This window comes from Papio anubis, chromosome 9 (assembly GCF_008728515.1).
Source record: "Papio anubis isolate 15944 chromosome 9, Panubis1.0, whole genome shotgun sequence".
Classification (NCBI taxonomy): Eukaryota; Metazoa; Chordata; class Mammalia; order Primates; family Cercopithecidae; genus Papio; species Papio anubis.
The window spans coordinates 33,386,056-33,402,669 of record NC_044984.1 but is presented as its reverse complement, the minus strand read 5'-3'; the positions used below and the strand labels follow the sequence as shown (position 1 = coordinate 33,402,669).

Here is a 16,614-nt window from a genome sequence, read left to right as displayed (position 1 = left end):
CCTTTAACCTGAAAGAACAGGCTTATTATTATCATCATCATTATTATTATTGTGATTTCTTCAGGATATCTATGTAAGTAAATGTGGAAATAGTGTAATAGTTCACGAGTTATGTATATATATTATACCTGTGGTGATTTTTAAAATACTTAGCAATGTGTTATTCCTAGTAAAAGTAACATATTCATGGTAAGAAAATTGGAAAATAAAAAAGATTAAAGTAGCAATACAAATTACCAGTAGTCCCAACCTCTACCACCCAGAGAACTACTGCAAATATTTTGACATATTGGCAGTATCAATCCTAAGTAAATATATACTGAGATTAATCTCTAAGAAAAGGGTTTATTTGGGAATAATATATAATAATTAGAATTGCAATTGGACACGTACACACGCATACCAGAATGGTTTCTGGTGCGTTCAGAGAGCAAAAGGAAAGGCTGGAGTTTTATTGGGAAAAGAGAAAAATTACATAGGTTGTTTTGAAAGAAAGTTTATTGATGCTGGTTGTGTTTTACAGAAGCTAGCGATCTCTGTTTGGTAAGGGGTGGCAATTACTAGGTTAAACTTGTCTCAAGATCATAGCAGGTCCTTGAGGTTTTGGATTAGGCTTGTGAGACAGTTCTTGGAGTAGGTGTTTGTGACTCCCAAGTGATTTTCCCCGTGGCTCTGCTGCCCCTTCAGCCCTGATTCTGTTTTAGTTGGGTGTGACAAAAATGGCCTCATTTTATCTGATCAATTTTTATTGCAGTAACATAGTTCGTTGAAGGAACAGCATGCTGAAAGATGTACTAGTGTAAATTAACCAACAGATAGATGCAAATGATTTTCAGAATTGTTTTGGATTTACTTAATACCTATTGATTTTGTAAAATTCTAAAAAATTTAAAAAAGAAGCTTTGAACATGTTTTATCTAAACTGGAGAAATGGCTTTTATAAACTTAAAAAAAATTTCAGTGCTTAAACAATTGTAGTGACAGTGAGAGAAAAAGAGAAAGACATAGAGAGAGACAAATTATTTCTGCTACCACTGACCCAAATTCTTGTAAGTACTATAATAGTTAACCGATATTAATTTTTATTATTGTTACTATGTTATGTCTGAGATATATTTTCAAGATTACCTTATCGGCTATGAGTCCTAAAATTCCCTTGCCTTTTTGATCCAGTATGTACTTATTCTCAAGAGACATGGTTTCTCTCGTCATGTTGTGTATATATCACAGAGAAAGTAATAAACTTTGACATTTATTTATTTTTATTATAATTATCACACTGATGATAATACAGGTTCCTCATAAATCCACTTTGTTGTCATGGTTGAAAACTTTATTATTGGTAGAGCAGCTGTACCAAAATGCATTTGAACAGGAAGTGTGGCTAGCCTTATCACTTCATAGTATGTGCCAGATATAGGATAATTTAGAAATTACACTTCTCATTCGTGTTTCCATTCGGACTGGAACACTAAAAAGGGATTCCTGAGTCTAGATATGACTTACCTAGAGAATTATTTTCTTTCTTGATAAATAAAATGGTGATAATCATGAAATGTATAATGTTACCATAAAATATTTTAGATGGATCTCAACACTTTGAGGAAAAATAAGTTGTTTTATTTCTTCTAGTATATTTGTCTCAATACAATGTCAACTGTGATTTTTTTCCACTGGTTAAGGGCTCCCTTAACAATGTCAAAGTCTAATTTCATGCCTTTTCAGTCACTTTTGTTTCTTAAAACCATGTTACTCTTTTAATTGTTAGATACTTTTTATTTTAAAACTTTAATCTCAAACTTAACTTAAGACTTTTCACTTCCTCTCCCTTCAACTGGAGCTGTTGCCCAGCTCCTTGCAGGACAGAAGGGAAGTGGGAATGCAAAAAGGTAGGCGGTGTTGGGAGACTGAGATGTGGTTCTCCTACTGTCCAAAAAATCCAGACCTTATATGGGAATCAGCCTCAGGGGACACATTTTAAGCACCCTGCTTGTCTTGTCCTTATGGAGGAGGGGCCAAAGAGGACATTATTCTATGTTTTTCATCTCTCAGAAAACACTTTCTAGAACTTTCCAGTGAGTTTCTCTTCCATTGACGGCCCCAGGGTGGACTTGCAGCAGGGCCCCATAGCTTACTGATGAACCAGATGCAGTACTCCCCTTCTTGCAGGCATCCCAGATTTTGGAGCCATACTTTACTTGGCTTTGGGGAGTAGAAAGAACCTCCCTACTGCCCCCCAACAGAGAGGGAAAAGTCCTCACTTATGAACAGTGTGTTCATCACCTGGCGATGGACTAGTCCCCTGAACTTTGGGGAGAAAGTGTATGACCCTGCGATTGACTCAGTAGCTCTGAGCTAAGCATGATCACATATTTTGTTTTTCTCTTTGGGCCTTAGTTGCAATTCCAGAAATACAAGAAAAATTTCCATCATTATCTGTTACTCTCGAATCAAAAACATAATCCTAATCAGCTACTGCCAATTCATTACTATAGTAGTAAGGTTTCAATGGCAGGATGAAGTTGTTTACAAAATTTGTTACTAAATTTAGGCACAGTGGATGCATCCTCTTAGGAGAAACCACCAAGCTTCCTCCATGATGATATATTCTCTCTTCCTTAAAGAAAGTATGGAACTCATAAACAGATACACAGGTACACGTATACATTGTAACCAGTTAGGATGTAGTGTTTATGTTATGACCTGTAAGAGTGAGGCCTAGAGAAGTCTTGATATATTTAGAAAAGCTAGAAGAAAAATTGTGTTAAAAGAGAGATGGTAATTTTAGGCTAGGCATGGTGGCTCACGCCTGTAATCCCAGCACTTTTGGGAGACTGAGGGGGTATTTACTTGAGTAGTTCAAGACCAGCCTGGCCAACATGGTGAAACCCTGTCTCTACTAAAAATAGAAAAATTAGCCAGGTTTGGTGGCGGGCACCTATGTCACCCACCTATGTGACTCTGGAGGCTGAGGCAGGAGAATCACTTGAACCGGGAAGGCGGAGGTTGCAGTGAGCTGAGATTGCACCAGTGCACTCCAGCCTGGGCAACAGAGTGAGACTCTGTCTCCAAAAAAATGAAAAGAAAAATGGTAATTTCTAATGCTTTATAATCTAACATATTTTATTCAGGTGTATTATATAAATTACCTGTGAGATAATGGTATTTAAAAAGCTTTGTAAAATACAGTGAAAGAGGCTTGTATTTGAAGATACTTACGCTTTTTGTGATGAAAACATTTTCCTTTTACTTCTTAACTGAACATTCGATGTCATTTCTCCCCAATCCACACTCGGTTCTTTAGAAGATAGTTTCCAGAGTTGATTTTTGAGAAGGAGCTAGCACAGCTATATTTCATCTCTGATATTGTTTTAGTTGCTAATTTCAATCTTACCTTAAAAAAAATTTTCTTATATAAGAAACATTTCTTGGATAAAAATATATATTTTTTGTACTAGCGACTGTAGTTCTACAGTGAATGTTGGCAATTTGCTGATTTAAAATTCCAGGCTATAGCTGTTGAAAGTGCTCAGAATGCCTTGATGTGAAGGAGAGTAATTTGTAATTCTTCTGAGGCAGGCTTTTGCATCATGCGTTGTTTTTTGTTTTGTTTTGTTTTGGTGTTGTAAAGTTTAATTATACAATTATGAAAATAAATTCATTTATGTAGGTAAACAGGTCATAATGAGTGTGTGCTGTTGGAAGAGAGAGGAAATTAACTTCCTCCTTATTTAAAAAATAATAAGAAGTCATATTCTCTGCATTTAATCCTTCATCTTTCTGCTTCTCCCTATGGAAAGGAAGTCACAGGACTTCTGGAGGAGAGACTACTTGGATAAACACAGAAAAAGCTCTAAATATTTTAACTTTTATCATGGACATTTTCAAGCATATTCAAAAGTGGCATGTACATATTGCCAGTCTTAGTTCATTTACTTCCTCCAGGTTATTTATTATATACTTACTGCTGAATCACTTTAAAGCAAATCATTTCACCGTTCAATACTTCAAAATAAAGCTCTCACACATAAGGGTGCTTATTTATGACCCTCCTGTTTGTTTGCTTGTTTTTAGAAGACCACCTTACCCCAAATAAGTACTTAATGGCAGCTAACATTCAGGCCATTTGGAAATTTCTCTGATTGTCTTAAAAATGTCTTACAATTAGTTTGTTTAAGTAAAGCTCCAAACAAGAGTCACACATTGTATTTTTCTCCTGTGTCTGCTGTATTCTATAATAATCTCCTTCCCCTTTTTAATACCAGTTATCTGTTGATGAGATTCAGAATATTTTTTAAAAGAGAAGGTGAGGCAAGACATTCCATCTCTATAGAGTGGCTCTGTGTGTTATCTCTCACGTCCCATCACTTGGAGTAATGAGCTGATTGTTCAGGTATTGTCTGCCTGATCTGTCCATTAGAAAAGACCATGTCCTTTCACCTCGAAGCCTTAGTATCCTTGGATAATTATTACCTAGAACCATTGCAATTCTAAAGCTAGTTTATGGTGAACATTCTTTGCTAGGCAGTGAATGGACCCTCTGCCTAGCATCCATATACTCAGTGAACATTAATTGATTGAGATGCTTTCTTTATTTGTGAAAACATTCTTGTTATGTGAGAGAGGAGACTTTAATTAACCTTTAAAAAGGCAGTTAATTTTTGGTAGGAAGCTATTCACAAGGAATTTGAAATGAATATGATTTGGGAGAAAGACTGTAGTCAGTACAAATATTTTCCTATACAAGAATTTGGCAAATTGAAGGTATTTTGACTATCAGTGTCCTCTCTACTTCTACAAACTCTTTAATGCCAGGGGATAAAGTGATAATGAATGATCTTATTGCGGAATCTCTCCAAGAACTGATTAATTTCTGGTACCAGCTGGTCAAAACTAGAACACATGGTAGTCTTACTTAAATATGTTTCTGTTTCCATAAAATGTATGTTTTCTTTAAGTTCTGTGATTAGGGAAAAATAATGTCTCATTACTCCAGCCAATTTAACAATAGCATTTAAGATAGAAAGTAAAAATTAAAATGTGTGCTAAGGACAGCCTGTTACCAGGATCTGTTTGTTAAATAATTAATTTGATTTTTAAAAATATTTTGAGATAAACACAGATTCATTCACATGATGTTGTAAAAAATAATACAGAAATTATACAGAGAGACCTGTGTATCCTTTACCTAGCTTCTCCCAGTAGCAACATCTTGCAATATCACAAATAGGATATTGACATTTATCCTGGCAACATACAGAACACTTCTATCACCTCAAGGATCCCTCATGTTGCCCTTTAAAATGATGTCCAGAGAAGAGGGCTTTTCAGTTTTTAAGGAATTTTGAAGTAAGTTGAAAAGTACTAGGATACTACTGACGCACAGAAAAGAGAAGTTTTAAACTTAAGTGCAGAAAAGAGAAAGTTTAAACTTATCAAAAAGCAGAATTGATTATTGAGAAAATATTAAGACTTGTTAGGTGTTTAGAAATGAAAGAACCCAAGGATCGTGAATTCTACCGTTGGCATGTAAGCCACAGATTGTGTGAAACTTTAAAATTTGCAAAGTTTTTCTTCCTATTGGTATTATTTTGGATTTCATTTTTATATTATTTATGTGTTCTGGAAAATACTGTTTTTTTTTCTAGCTGTATTTTGTGGAAATAACTTGAGTTTTGTATTTCAATCCTTTAGGTATGATGTTGATTCAAAGAGCCCCAACTTATCCAAACATGTAAGTTCATATTTTTATGTTTTTATAACATTATAATATAATGATTAGTACTTATGCTGACTTATTAATATTAAAGTTATACACCTATTAAGTTATTCATGTAACATGATCGTCATAGAAAATAAGTAACATTTTAAAAGAACCCCAGAAAAACATTTTGGAGGAGCTAATTTTAAAAATTGACCTTTAGTAAGTAAAACGGACTAATCTTCTTTTTAATTTTTAATTTTTATTTTTTAAATAAATGATGATTGCAGTTCCCAGTGATGTCTGAAGTTGGATCAAGTTAAGCAAGATGAAACAATGAGCCTGTGTCTTTTTGGAAGGCTTAACTTCTGAGAGAATGGGAAGTAGTTGAGTGTAGGTAGAGTGGTTTGTTATTCTGTTTTTTTTTTTTTTTTTTTTTTGTAGTTTATTTACCAATATTTCCTGAATACCTGTATATGCCAGGCACTGTACTAGTTTCAGAGGGCATAATATGGGCAAGATAGACATAATCTCTGTCCTCAAGCCACTTACAGTTTTGTTTTCTTTTTAGGGTCCCTCCTTCGATCTATTCCTCTTTTCTCAAGAGCTCTAGTTGCCAGGCAACACTTGTTACCTGGGGAGATTTCTAGGTCCAGGAGTAGTTGGGCATCAGAGCTAGACAGAAAAAGAGGTGCAGATGGGAAGGGAGGAATGAGAATGAGATACTCCAGCAAAGTATTGTGCTAATCCATCAACATGTTTATTGACCTGTGAAGTTGGAATTAGGCCACCCCCAGTAGGAAGGGCTGAATGAGGGTGAAAACAGCATTCTGAAAGGGGATAACTGAGGTGCCAGGTGAAATCTGGGTACACAGATGTAGAATTAGCAGCTGCGTCAGGGTTAGGAGGCTGGCTGGACTAACAGTGCCCAGAAATGTAGGAGGGTAAGATTTTTTTTAACTTTTCCACTGTTGTAGGCTGTCAAACTAGAATAGATGGACATGCGATTTCCCATGAAATTTGGAGAAGGGGAGTGTAATGATTCAGAAAAGAGATGAGACAGAAAGAGGGATTACAAGCTAGGAAACAGATTTGGAAAATCTGGGAACCTGGATATGTATGGTGGTAAAAATCACATTTACTACTGCCCCCTTCACTGAAGGAGGTATGAGATTTATTTGTGTTATGAAGCATACAGCAGAATCATGTGAAGAAGTATTCAGGAACAGTCTGTCTAAGTGATTTACCTCTTTACAGGTTGAAAAAAAATGCTGCAACAAGCTTATTGCTCTCCATAAGTAAAGTTTGTTGTGGTTGCCATGCCACCTTCCTGCTCATGATTAAGGTTTATAGCATTGTGACTAGACATTTACAATTTATTTACATAACTTTATATTGGAAGTTTTCCAAATGTCCTAAAAAGAATCAGAAAAGAAACTGCATTTTATAGTTGTTGAGTTATAAGGAAAGAAATGTATTCACTTCTCACTCATAGGTGGTTGATTAAAGGGATTGTGAGCATGTCATAAATGTGAAGTGTAACTTGACTTTATGGAAGCTGGCATTGGAAACAGGGTGGTGAGTTGTGAGTGAGATATCTATCCTCTCCATTTCTCTTTCTCTCTCTCAGGCCACATATTCTGTTTACCATGTCTTTTCTCTGAGCTTCTGCTTCTCTCTGAAGACCAGGTTTCTCTGTTTAGGGAAATGACCTCACTACTTCTAACTGGACATAGACTTCCAAGTACCAGTCTCCCTGAATATAGTTTCTGTGTTTCTTAGTTCAAACTACTCTTTAAAGGGCATACTAACTGCAGGTAAGGACATTTCCACTGGGTTGGATATTTTGAGTGAAGTTGGGAACATGTGTTTCCTATTAGTGTAGTTGCCTTGTGTACAGGGCAGAGAGAAGTGTATGGGATAGGAAGGTACCTCAAACATGGCTAATTCTTTTCCCTTTAATAGTCACTAGTGACTAAATTTCATTATATAAGAGATATTCCTCCTAGAAACCATAAATGTATATTTCATTTCAAATCTTTCTCTTTTGTAGGAATACTTTTATTTTCATAAGAAAATTTTATCTTCTCATCGTAAGAAATTTTGTCTTGACACTGCTTTACCCTCATGATACCTCTTTTACTATCTCCTCATCAGATTTTCACTTCTGCTTAAACTACCCTGACATAGGTTAGATCAAGATTGAGTATCTTCTCTTCACTCGTTACCTCTTAATCTCTCTCTCTCTCTTTTCCAAATAGAATTGACTACTCCATTCTTGAAACGTTCGTTTCTAACTTCCACAGAAACTCCCTTGCTGCTTCTCCAGCCTCCCTATTTACCCATTATCTGTCACTTGAAGCTTTATTTCCTCCTCTTATCCCTTAATATTATTTTTTCTCATAGCTTTATTTTCAATTTTTATCTCATCTCACTGTATAAACTCTTTTGGGGAAAGCTCAGCCGTGTCCCTACCATACCTGATGACCCTCAAGTGTTTATCCCTCTGGATACCTTAGCAAATGCAAGTTTCAATAGCTTGTTAAGTATTTCCTAGTACATACTTCACAGAAGCCTAAAACTCAAGTGGATCTAAAATTTATGATTTTTTTCCTTCCAGATCATGTGCTTCTGCTTCTGTGATTTATCTTGAGAATAATTCATCAACACAGTTTACTCAGTTAGAAAACTTGGATGCAGGGTTAACCACTTTCTGTCTCACATTTGACATTTACTGAGTCACCAAGTCCTGTTCCTTCTAACAAAAAAATGCTTCTCTTTCTGTCTTCTTCTTTCCCTTCTTGCTGTTATTGCCTTAGTTCAGATTCTCATTACTTTTCCACCGAGGTATTGCATTGTCTCCTGTAGGTCCCATGGTTTATATTATTTCACATTTTAAGCTATCCTTTATATTTGTATCTGTGTTATATTTTAAAAATATTTTTAGTCGACTATATAGATTAGCTAATAAGTGCCTGAGCTTGTAAGTGGCTGAAGCATGTCGAAAGAGAAGAAAAATGTGTTTTTGGAATGTTATAAGAACTATTAGAGATGACTATCTAGAATTTCTGTTAGAAATTAACAGCAAAAGCCGTTCCTTAATTGAAAGCATTCAAGTACGATTTTAGGTAAAGGGGCATATAACTCTTTCAACCCAAAAGGAATTCATGAGGATTTTTGAAGATCAGACAGAATCAATGAACAAGATAGGTTTATTCCCTGAGGATATGATTCGTTAAGACTGTTGTTGTCTACCTGCCAATTTTGCACAGTGGAATAAATAGAAACTGGAACCTTTTAGGGAAGACTGCTAAGTGCCCAGGTTGCATGTGGCATAAAGGCACTTATTTATTTTTTTTACAAAAGGGATTTTGTAGCAAGAGAGACCCCTTGAATTAGTAATAATAATAATTTTTTTTCATTCTCATTTCTGATAATTTTGAAAGAATTTTCTTTCAGGATGACTTTATTTGGTGTTCGGTACTTAAGACTCTTGGGTCAAATTCCTATTTTTTGATACTGTTAGGGAAAATGGAGATAGAATATAGAGCTACACCTTAGATTTCTAACATTGCAAATAAATATGATGTAAGACATAAAGGATCATAATTACTTTAATTGATTCTATTTGTGATGGAAACATGTTTTAGTGAAAATCATTGTGCACCAGGCAAAGACTTATGCAATCTAGGGACATCTTTCTTTAGAAGATTTATTCTGTTTATTATTCTCTGAGGAAATAGCTTTACTAAGATATTTTTCCCTATAGTGTTAGGCCCTGTGAACAAAACATGGCATTTTGAATTCTGAGTTTGTTCTCTAAGGTGCTAGTGAACCTACTAATCTTAATACCATTAGCAGAACTACATTGCATACTTTCATTTGCTTAATTAAACTGCATGAGCCAAATCATTAATGAAAGGATTAATGACAGGCCCATAATTGGTATGTATAGGATTCTGGATTGCATGTTGGACCAGATTACATAGAAACTGTACTCTGTATACATAGAAACTGTACTCTGTATAACCCACAAGGCAATCCAAAATACATTTATCCACTTGGTTGGTTGCAGAAGGCACCACTAAAATTTTTGTTTCAGATATATTCATGGCTCACTGGATTATTTTGGCCACTAGACACTAGCCTTCAGTGAAGATGTATATTTTTTAACACACTTTCTAAATATTATAAATATAAACTTTCACATACAGATCAACTTGAAAAATTTTATTTGAATGTTGTTTGGAGTATGAAATGGATTTTCTCATAGAAACAGATTTTTAAGTGGGGCAAGATTCTTTCATTAGAATATAAAGCTAATTTAACCTATATAGAGATGAACTGAATTCTAAAGTATTCATATATATTCATGTAGGCAGACAGGCAATAAATATAGGACAGGCACTTGTCATGATGGGGAATATAGCAATGAATAAAACAAACAAGGCCTCTCTCCTAAAGTAGCTTACATTTTGGAATTGAAGAGGTGAGGTGAGCAGATTTACTCAATGAACATGAATGCAGTAAATGATTAAGATACTTTACTTTCTTTACAGTACTTAAACTAATAATATATTGATACTGGGAGAGAGTGACTGGGGAAGCACCAGTAGTTAGAAGCTGAGGTTTCCCTGAACCAACCAGCATGGTTCTAGGCCATTTATCACCTTGGGTGTATATTTACTGAGGAGGAGGAGGGAATGATTGAAAATCTAGGAGAACAGCATCCCAGGCAAAAGGAAGAACAGTACAGTGGCCTTGAGTCAAGAAAGAGTTTGGGGCCAGGTGCAGTGGCTCATGCCTGTAATCCCAGCACTTTAGGAGGCTGAGGTGGGCGGATCACGAGATCAGGAGATCGAGACCATCCTAGCCAACATGGAGAAACTCCATCTCTACTAAAAATACAAAAAGTAGCTGGGTGTGGTGGCACGTGCCTGTAATCCCAGCTACTCAGGAGGCTGAGGCAGGAGAATCACTTGAACCAGGATGTACCAGGAGGCGGAGATTACAGTGAGCTGAGATCATGCCACTGCACTCCAGCCTGGTGACAGAGTGAGACTCCATCCAAAAAAAAGAAAAAAAGAGTTTGGAATGGTGTGACAGAAAGATGGCTACCATATGTAAAATATTATGAGTGATGAGGGGAGTGGACTGAAATAGTTTGGAAAGATACATAGGAATCAGATAATGGAGAGATTTGTAGGCCACAGTTAAAAAAAGAATTTGGATTTTTCTTTTTTTGGATGGATGTCACTGGAGGATGGTGTGATCTGATTTATGCATTTAAATGGTGACTGTGACAGCTGAAGTGGAGAATGGGGTTGGGGAAGCAAGACTGGAATTAAGGAGGTCAGTTATAAGGCTGTTGTAGTTTGACTGGGTGAGCAACCTTTGGTGGTTAAAAACCATTGAAGTGGCAAGACATGGTCAGATTTGGAATATATGTTGGTAGTATGACTGATGATGAATTGGATGTCCAGTGTAAAAATAAGAGAAGTTAAAGTGGCTACTAGGTTCTTGATGAGAACAATTGGGTAAATAGTGATGTGGTTTATATAATGAGGTACCTTGGGGAGAAGGAGATTGAGGCAGAGGGGTGAGGATTGAGAGACCCATGGTAAGCCAAGTTCATGTTAAATTTGAGACCTCCAGTAAGCATCCAAATGGAGATATTGATTAGGCAGTGTTTGAAGACTAAGATACAGATTTAGTAACTATCAGCCAATCAAGTTGGAACTCAGAGTTATCTAAGAAAATGCAAATGGAGAAGAGAATAGGATAGAATCTTGAGGGAAGAAGAGTAGGTAGAATGATCATTTTAAAAGCCAGCTAGGACACGTCACTTTCCAGTTTAAACCCTCCGATGGCTTTCATCCACACTTAGGATAGAAATCAGTCCTTGATGTAGCCCCTGGTTACCTCCTCTCCTGCCATTCTCATCATTGCTCATCCTGCTCTAACCCGCTGTCTCTCTTGCTTTTCCTCGAGCACCCAAGTACTTGTCTCAGGGACTTGTTCTTGCTTTTTCTCCTATCTGTAATGCTTCTGCCCCAGATACTCACATGGTTCCCTCCCTTACATTATTCAGGTATCTACTTGAATAGATAACTGCGAGGGCTTACCTGACTGCCCTGTGTAAAAGAGCTGTTCATGTTATTCTTTGACGCTTGTTCAATAAAAACTTTCTTTTTTCCTGTAGCCTTCTTTATAGTTCTCATTAGATGATGAGAGGTAGACTTATACACATATTCAAGCTAAAGTGTTTATGACTGTTGCTGTACATGGCTGTCTTTTCCATTTGCATTTTCAGTAGCGTCTTACGGAATCTGCCTTAGACTTTCAGACAGAGATAGGGATAATGCCTGAGATGGGTTTAAGTATAGTAACTTCAGCACTCATTAAGTTATATTAGGTGGGACAGACAGAGATAGGGATAATGCCTGAGATGGGTTTGAGTATAGTAACTTCATCACTCATTAAGTTATATTAGGTGGGATCGTTTACACATAAAACTCACCCTTACTCAGCTTAGTATTTAATAATGATACTTTTTCATAGTGTAATGTCATATTTAATATTATTTGATACTGCCATATTTCAGATATTTAATCATAATATTTAGTAAGTTTTCTAGTTATTTGGCGTAGCACCTATCTCACCATGTTTACTAGCAGTGAGAATATTTACTTATTTTCTGTTAATGTATTACATTTTGAACTTCATTATTGATGAACTAGTGTTCTATCAAAAGTGATGTGCTGTAACAATATAAATATTTTCCATAGATTTGTTATATTTGTGAATATAAGTATTTAAAAACTATGGTAGAATGTTGTTTTCCTATAGCATAGCTTTATTTTGAAAAGCTGTATGTTGTATATGTTTGCAATTACTGAATATGTATGTGCATCTTTTTTTTTTTTTTTGAGACAAGGTCTTACTCTGTCACCCAGGATGGAGTGCAGTGGCCCAATCTTGGCTCACTGCAACCTCCACCCCCCAGGTTCAAGCTATTCTCCTGCCTCAGCCTACCAAGTGGCTGGGACCACAGGCCCGCACCACCATACTAAAAATTTTTGTATTTTTAGTACAGATGGGTTTCACCAAGTTGCCCAGTCTGGTCTTGAACTCCTGACCTCAAGTGATCTGCTGGCCTCTGTCCCCCAAAGTGCTGGGATTATAGGCATGAGCCACCGTGGCCAGCCAATGTGTGGGTACTTTTTAAAAATTGGAGGCCGGGCACTGTGGCTCACGCGTGTAATCCCAGCACTTTGGGAGGCTGAGGCGGGCAGATCATGAGGTCAGGAGATCAAGACCATCCTGGCTAACACGGTGAAACCCCGTCTCTACTAAAAATACAAAAAAATTAGCCGGGCATGGTGGCGGGCGCCTGTAGTCCCAGCTACTCGGGCGGCTGAAGCAGGAGAATGGCGTAAACCCGGGAGGCGAAGCTTGCAGTGAGCTGAGATGGCGCCACTGCACTCCAGTCTGGGCAACAGAGCAAGACTCCGTCTCAAAAAAAGAAAAAAAAGGTTAATTTCAGTCACTGGTCATCTACTTGTTGAAAACTTAACTTTCTTTCAGTGTCTTATTTAACTGCCTTCATCTGACTGTTAAGAAAGCCAAAGATATCTTTTCTTTTCTTTTTTTTTTTTTTTTTTTTTTTTGAGATAAGGTCTCGCTCAGTTGCCCAGGCTGGAGAGTACAGTGGCACGATCTCGGCTCATTGTTACCTCTACCTCTGGGATCAAGCGATTCTCCTGCATAAGCCTCCCAAGTAGTTGGGACTACAGGCACACACCACCACACCCAGCTAATTTTTGTATTTTTAGTAGAGACGGGGTTTCACCGTGTTGGCCCGACTGGTCTTGATACTCTGACCTCAAGTGATCTGCTTGCCTCGGCCTCCCAAAGTGCTGGGATTACAGGCGTGAGTCACTGCTCCTGGCGTAGCCAAAAATATCTTTAAAATCAACAGTTGTGCTGGGGGAAAAAGAAATGAATACATTCAGGGATAAGGTATAATTTTAGAAATAGTATTTGTAATTTAAGTTTAGAACTTTGTATTATCTCTTGGAGGTTGGATTTAGCATTTTGGTTTGTAGATGGATTTATCCATTAAAAAGACAAATGCTTGTTTTTTTTATAATATTAAAATGTGAGAAATTGTTTCTACTAAAATATTGAATCAAGCCCTGGTGCAGTGGCTCATACCTGTAATCCCAGCTCTTTGGGAGGCTGAGGCAGGTGGATCACCTGAGCTCAGGAGTTCGAGACCATCCTGGCCAACATGGTGAAACCCTATCTCTACTAAAAATAGAAAAATTAGCCGAGAGTGCCATAAATATGTGGGGGCAAAATGTTCAGTACCTGTAGAGGCCTCCATTCAAGTCATATGTACATTACACTTAACCTGAATTTGGAAGAGCAACAGGCCAAGGTCATCTATAGCCTTACACTTCCCAGCTTCACCTTTAAGAGAAAGGCCTGGGAAAGGCAATACTGTATGGCTGTATGTCCAGCTTACCGCCACAGTACTGTTTTCCTTCTCGACTGATGCCTGTGCTTTTTACGTCCGCCATTATGGGCCTGTATTGATTCTTCAGCAGTCCCAGTTTAGCTAATTGGTGATTGTATTCCCCTGCGCTGGTGGAGCTGGAAAAGGAAAGGACTTCTGACTTAGTTTTCTCCTTGGGTTTTTTTCTGTAGAGTTCGGTGGTGTATGCCATAGTGTATGTCAAGCCACATACACTTTCCTATGCTTCTTGTAGGTATGAAATCGTCCTCGTTACCTAACACTCAGGTGTTTTTAATTCAGGGGTTTATCAAACCAGTCTAGTGTAGTTCTGGCCAATTAACTAGGACTGGCCAGAGCTGGTTGACACCAGTGTGTTTGTAGCCTTTGACACAGAAATACACATATTCACGTCATAGCTTTTTGGTGCACATTTTGTTGACTTTGTTCAGCCAGGATGATGTTCATGTTTTCTCTTGTATTTGTTAGTATGTCTCCATGTTAATATGATCCTGCTTAATATTTATGTTTTATTCTCTTGAGTAATTTCAGCACAGATGGCTTCTACTGGGACTTGCTACTCCGTTGGCAAAGTCCATTTAATATGTAGTATTTGCAGGTGCCCATTAGCATAACTATCCTTAGAAAAGAATTCTGGAATTCCCCTTGTGTGTTTTTTTGCTGCTGACTCAGAAGAGCAATGATACATTTCAGATCTTCAGTTTTCAGTTCAGCTGTCATGAGACTTAAAGAAATTTAGGTTTATTAAAATTCCATAAACATTTGTAAGATCTGTTTTGACATTCATAAAGAAGTGCCATTATGAAAGGTATTTAATTTAAATATGGGAAAGCTTTATCTTAAGTTCTCTTTATGTATTTGAAAGCAAGTTTAAAGTGATTTGCAGTTTAATGAAGGTATAGCCATGCTGGCAGTATCCAAGTATCAGATGTGTGGTTATTTTTTGTCTCATGTGCAAATACGGTTTTCACCAAATCCTGTCATTTTTCTATGCAGTACTGTTTGGGGCCTTAACACTTTTCTTCTTATTAACTACCATAGCCTTCTAATTGATCTGGCTTCTAGTTTTTTCCCTCATTCCCGAAATCACTCTGCAAATAGGCACTTAAGTAGTCTTCTGAATGCACTGCTCTAATGGTGTACCTGAATTGGTGAAAGGCTTCTGGTTGCTTCTGATGACCCTAAGACAACTTTTGTGTCTGGTCATGAGGGCCCTCTCTGGGCTTGGCTCTTCATCTCCATTTCTACCTTTCACTTGAGTCCTTCTCTTTTCTCATTATTCTCTAGCCTGTAACTCTGATCTGTTCTCTAAATCTAGAATGTCCAATTATCTTCTTTCCAAGCAAGATCTGATCTGATTCCTTACTGGCTCTCAAGAAAGTAATTCCTTTGGAAAAATGTTCCCTTGACTATCCTAGTCTACAGAGGTCTTTTCCTCCTCTTTTTAATTAGAGCACTTCTCACCCCCACTTTCCCCACCCCCAACACTGAAGAACGTAGTTTTTACTTTTGTGGCTTGGTAAGCTTTTCTGGGACTAGATCTCATTCCTTTCGTAAGACTAGAGGCGGAGAGGCAGCATGGCTTGGCATAGTGATTAGGTGAGTAGTAAGCCTTGGGTTTAGACTTGGGTCCGAATTGTAGCTCTGAGCAATTTACTTTCTCTGTGCCTCAGTTCCCTTATCTGAGAAATGGGGCCAATACTAGTTCCTCACCATGGGTTGGCTTTTTTTCTTTCATCTGAGAACAGTCATTTCTCTGTAAAACTGCTAAACTAAATAGATTTGTTTATTTAGTATACTGAACACATTTTGTTTGCCATTAATCCTCTCTCTGTCCATCCTTCTTAGGGATTTTCTTGGTCCTGTTCACTACACAAACAATTTAGAGAATCTCCTACCTTGTTTTAGAACAGGGCAATTCTTTGAATCATATACAGGCTAGAAGGCACGTGTCTTTCCATGGAACAACTTCACATTTTCTTGACCTACATACCCAGATGGTGTTGGTGCCCTTATTTTATAGATATATGAGTTTGCATTGTACTTATGGTATTTAAATTCTTATGTGGCATATCAATCTGGAATCAGAACATCAGAGTGCGTCCTGGCTCTGCCATTTATAGAAAATCAACCTTCTAGATTTTTAGTTTCTTTTTTAAAAATTAAATTAAATTAATTTAAAAATTTTTGTGAGTACCTAGTAGGCATATATATTTATGAGGTACACAAGATGTTTTGATATGGGCATGCAGTGTGAACTAAGCACTTAGTTTCTTTATATGTGAAATGCAATGTTAGTATCAGACCTCTCATTTTCAGGGTTATTCTGAGTCTTGAAAATAAGAATCATACAGTTGTATGTCAATGAACTTTA

General features: G+C 37.1%; 1 protein-coding gene across 5 annotated transcripts in view; it reads left to right on the top strand.

The window, feature by feature from the left end:
* The window catches only part of CPNE8 (copine 8), a 236,390-nt gene that overhangs the window by 60,525 nt on the left and 159,251 nt on the right, over nt 1–16,614 (top strand). For all 5 annotated transcript variants that reach the window (XM_021922180.2, XM_021922179.2, XM_031650418.1 and 2 more), the window contains one exon: nt 5,695–5,734. In XM_021922180.2, the coding sequence (XP_021777872.1) occupies nt 5,695–5,734 (40 nt within the window). The remainder of the gene's footprint in view (nt 1–5,694; nt 5,735–16,614) is intronic.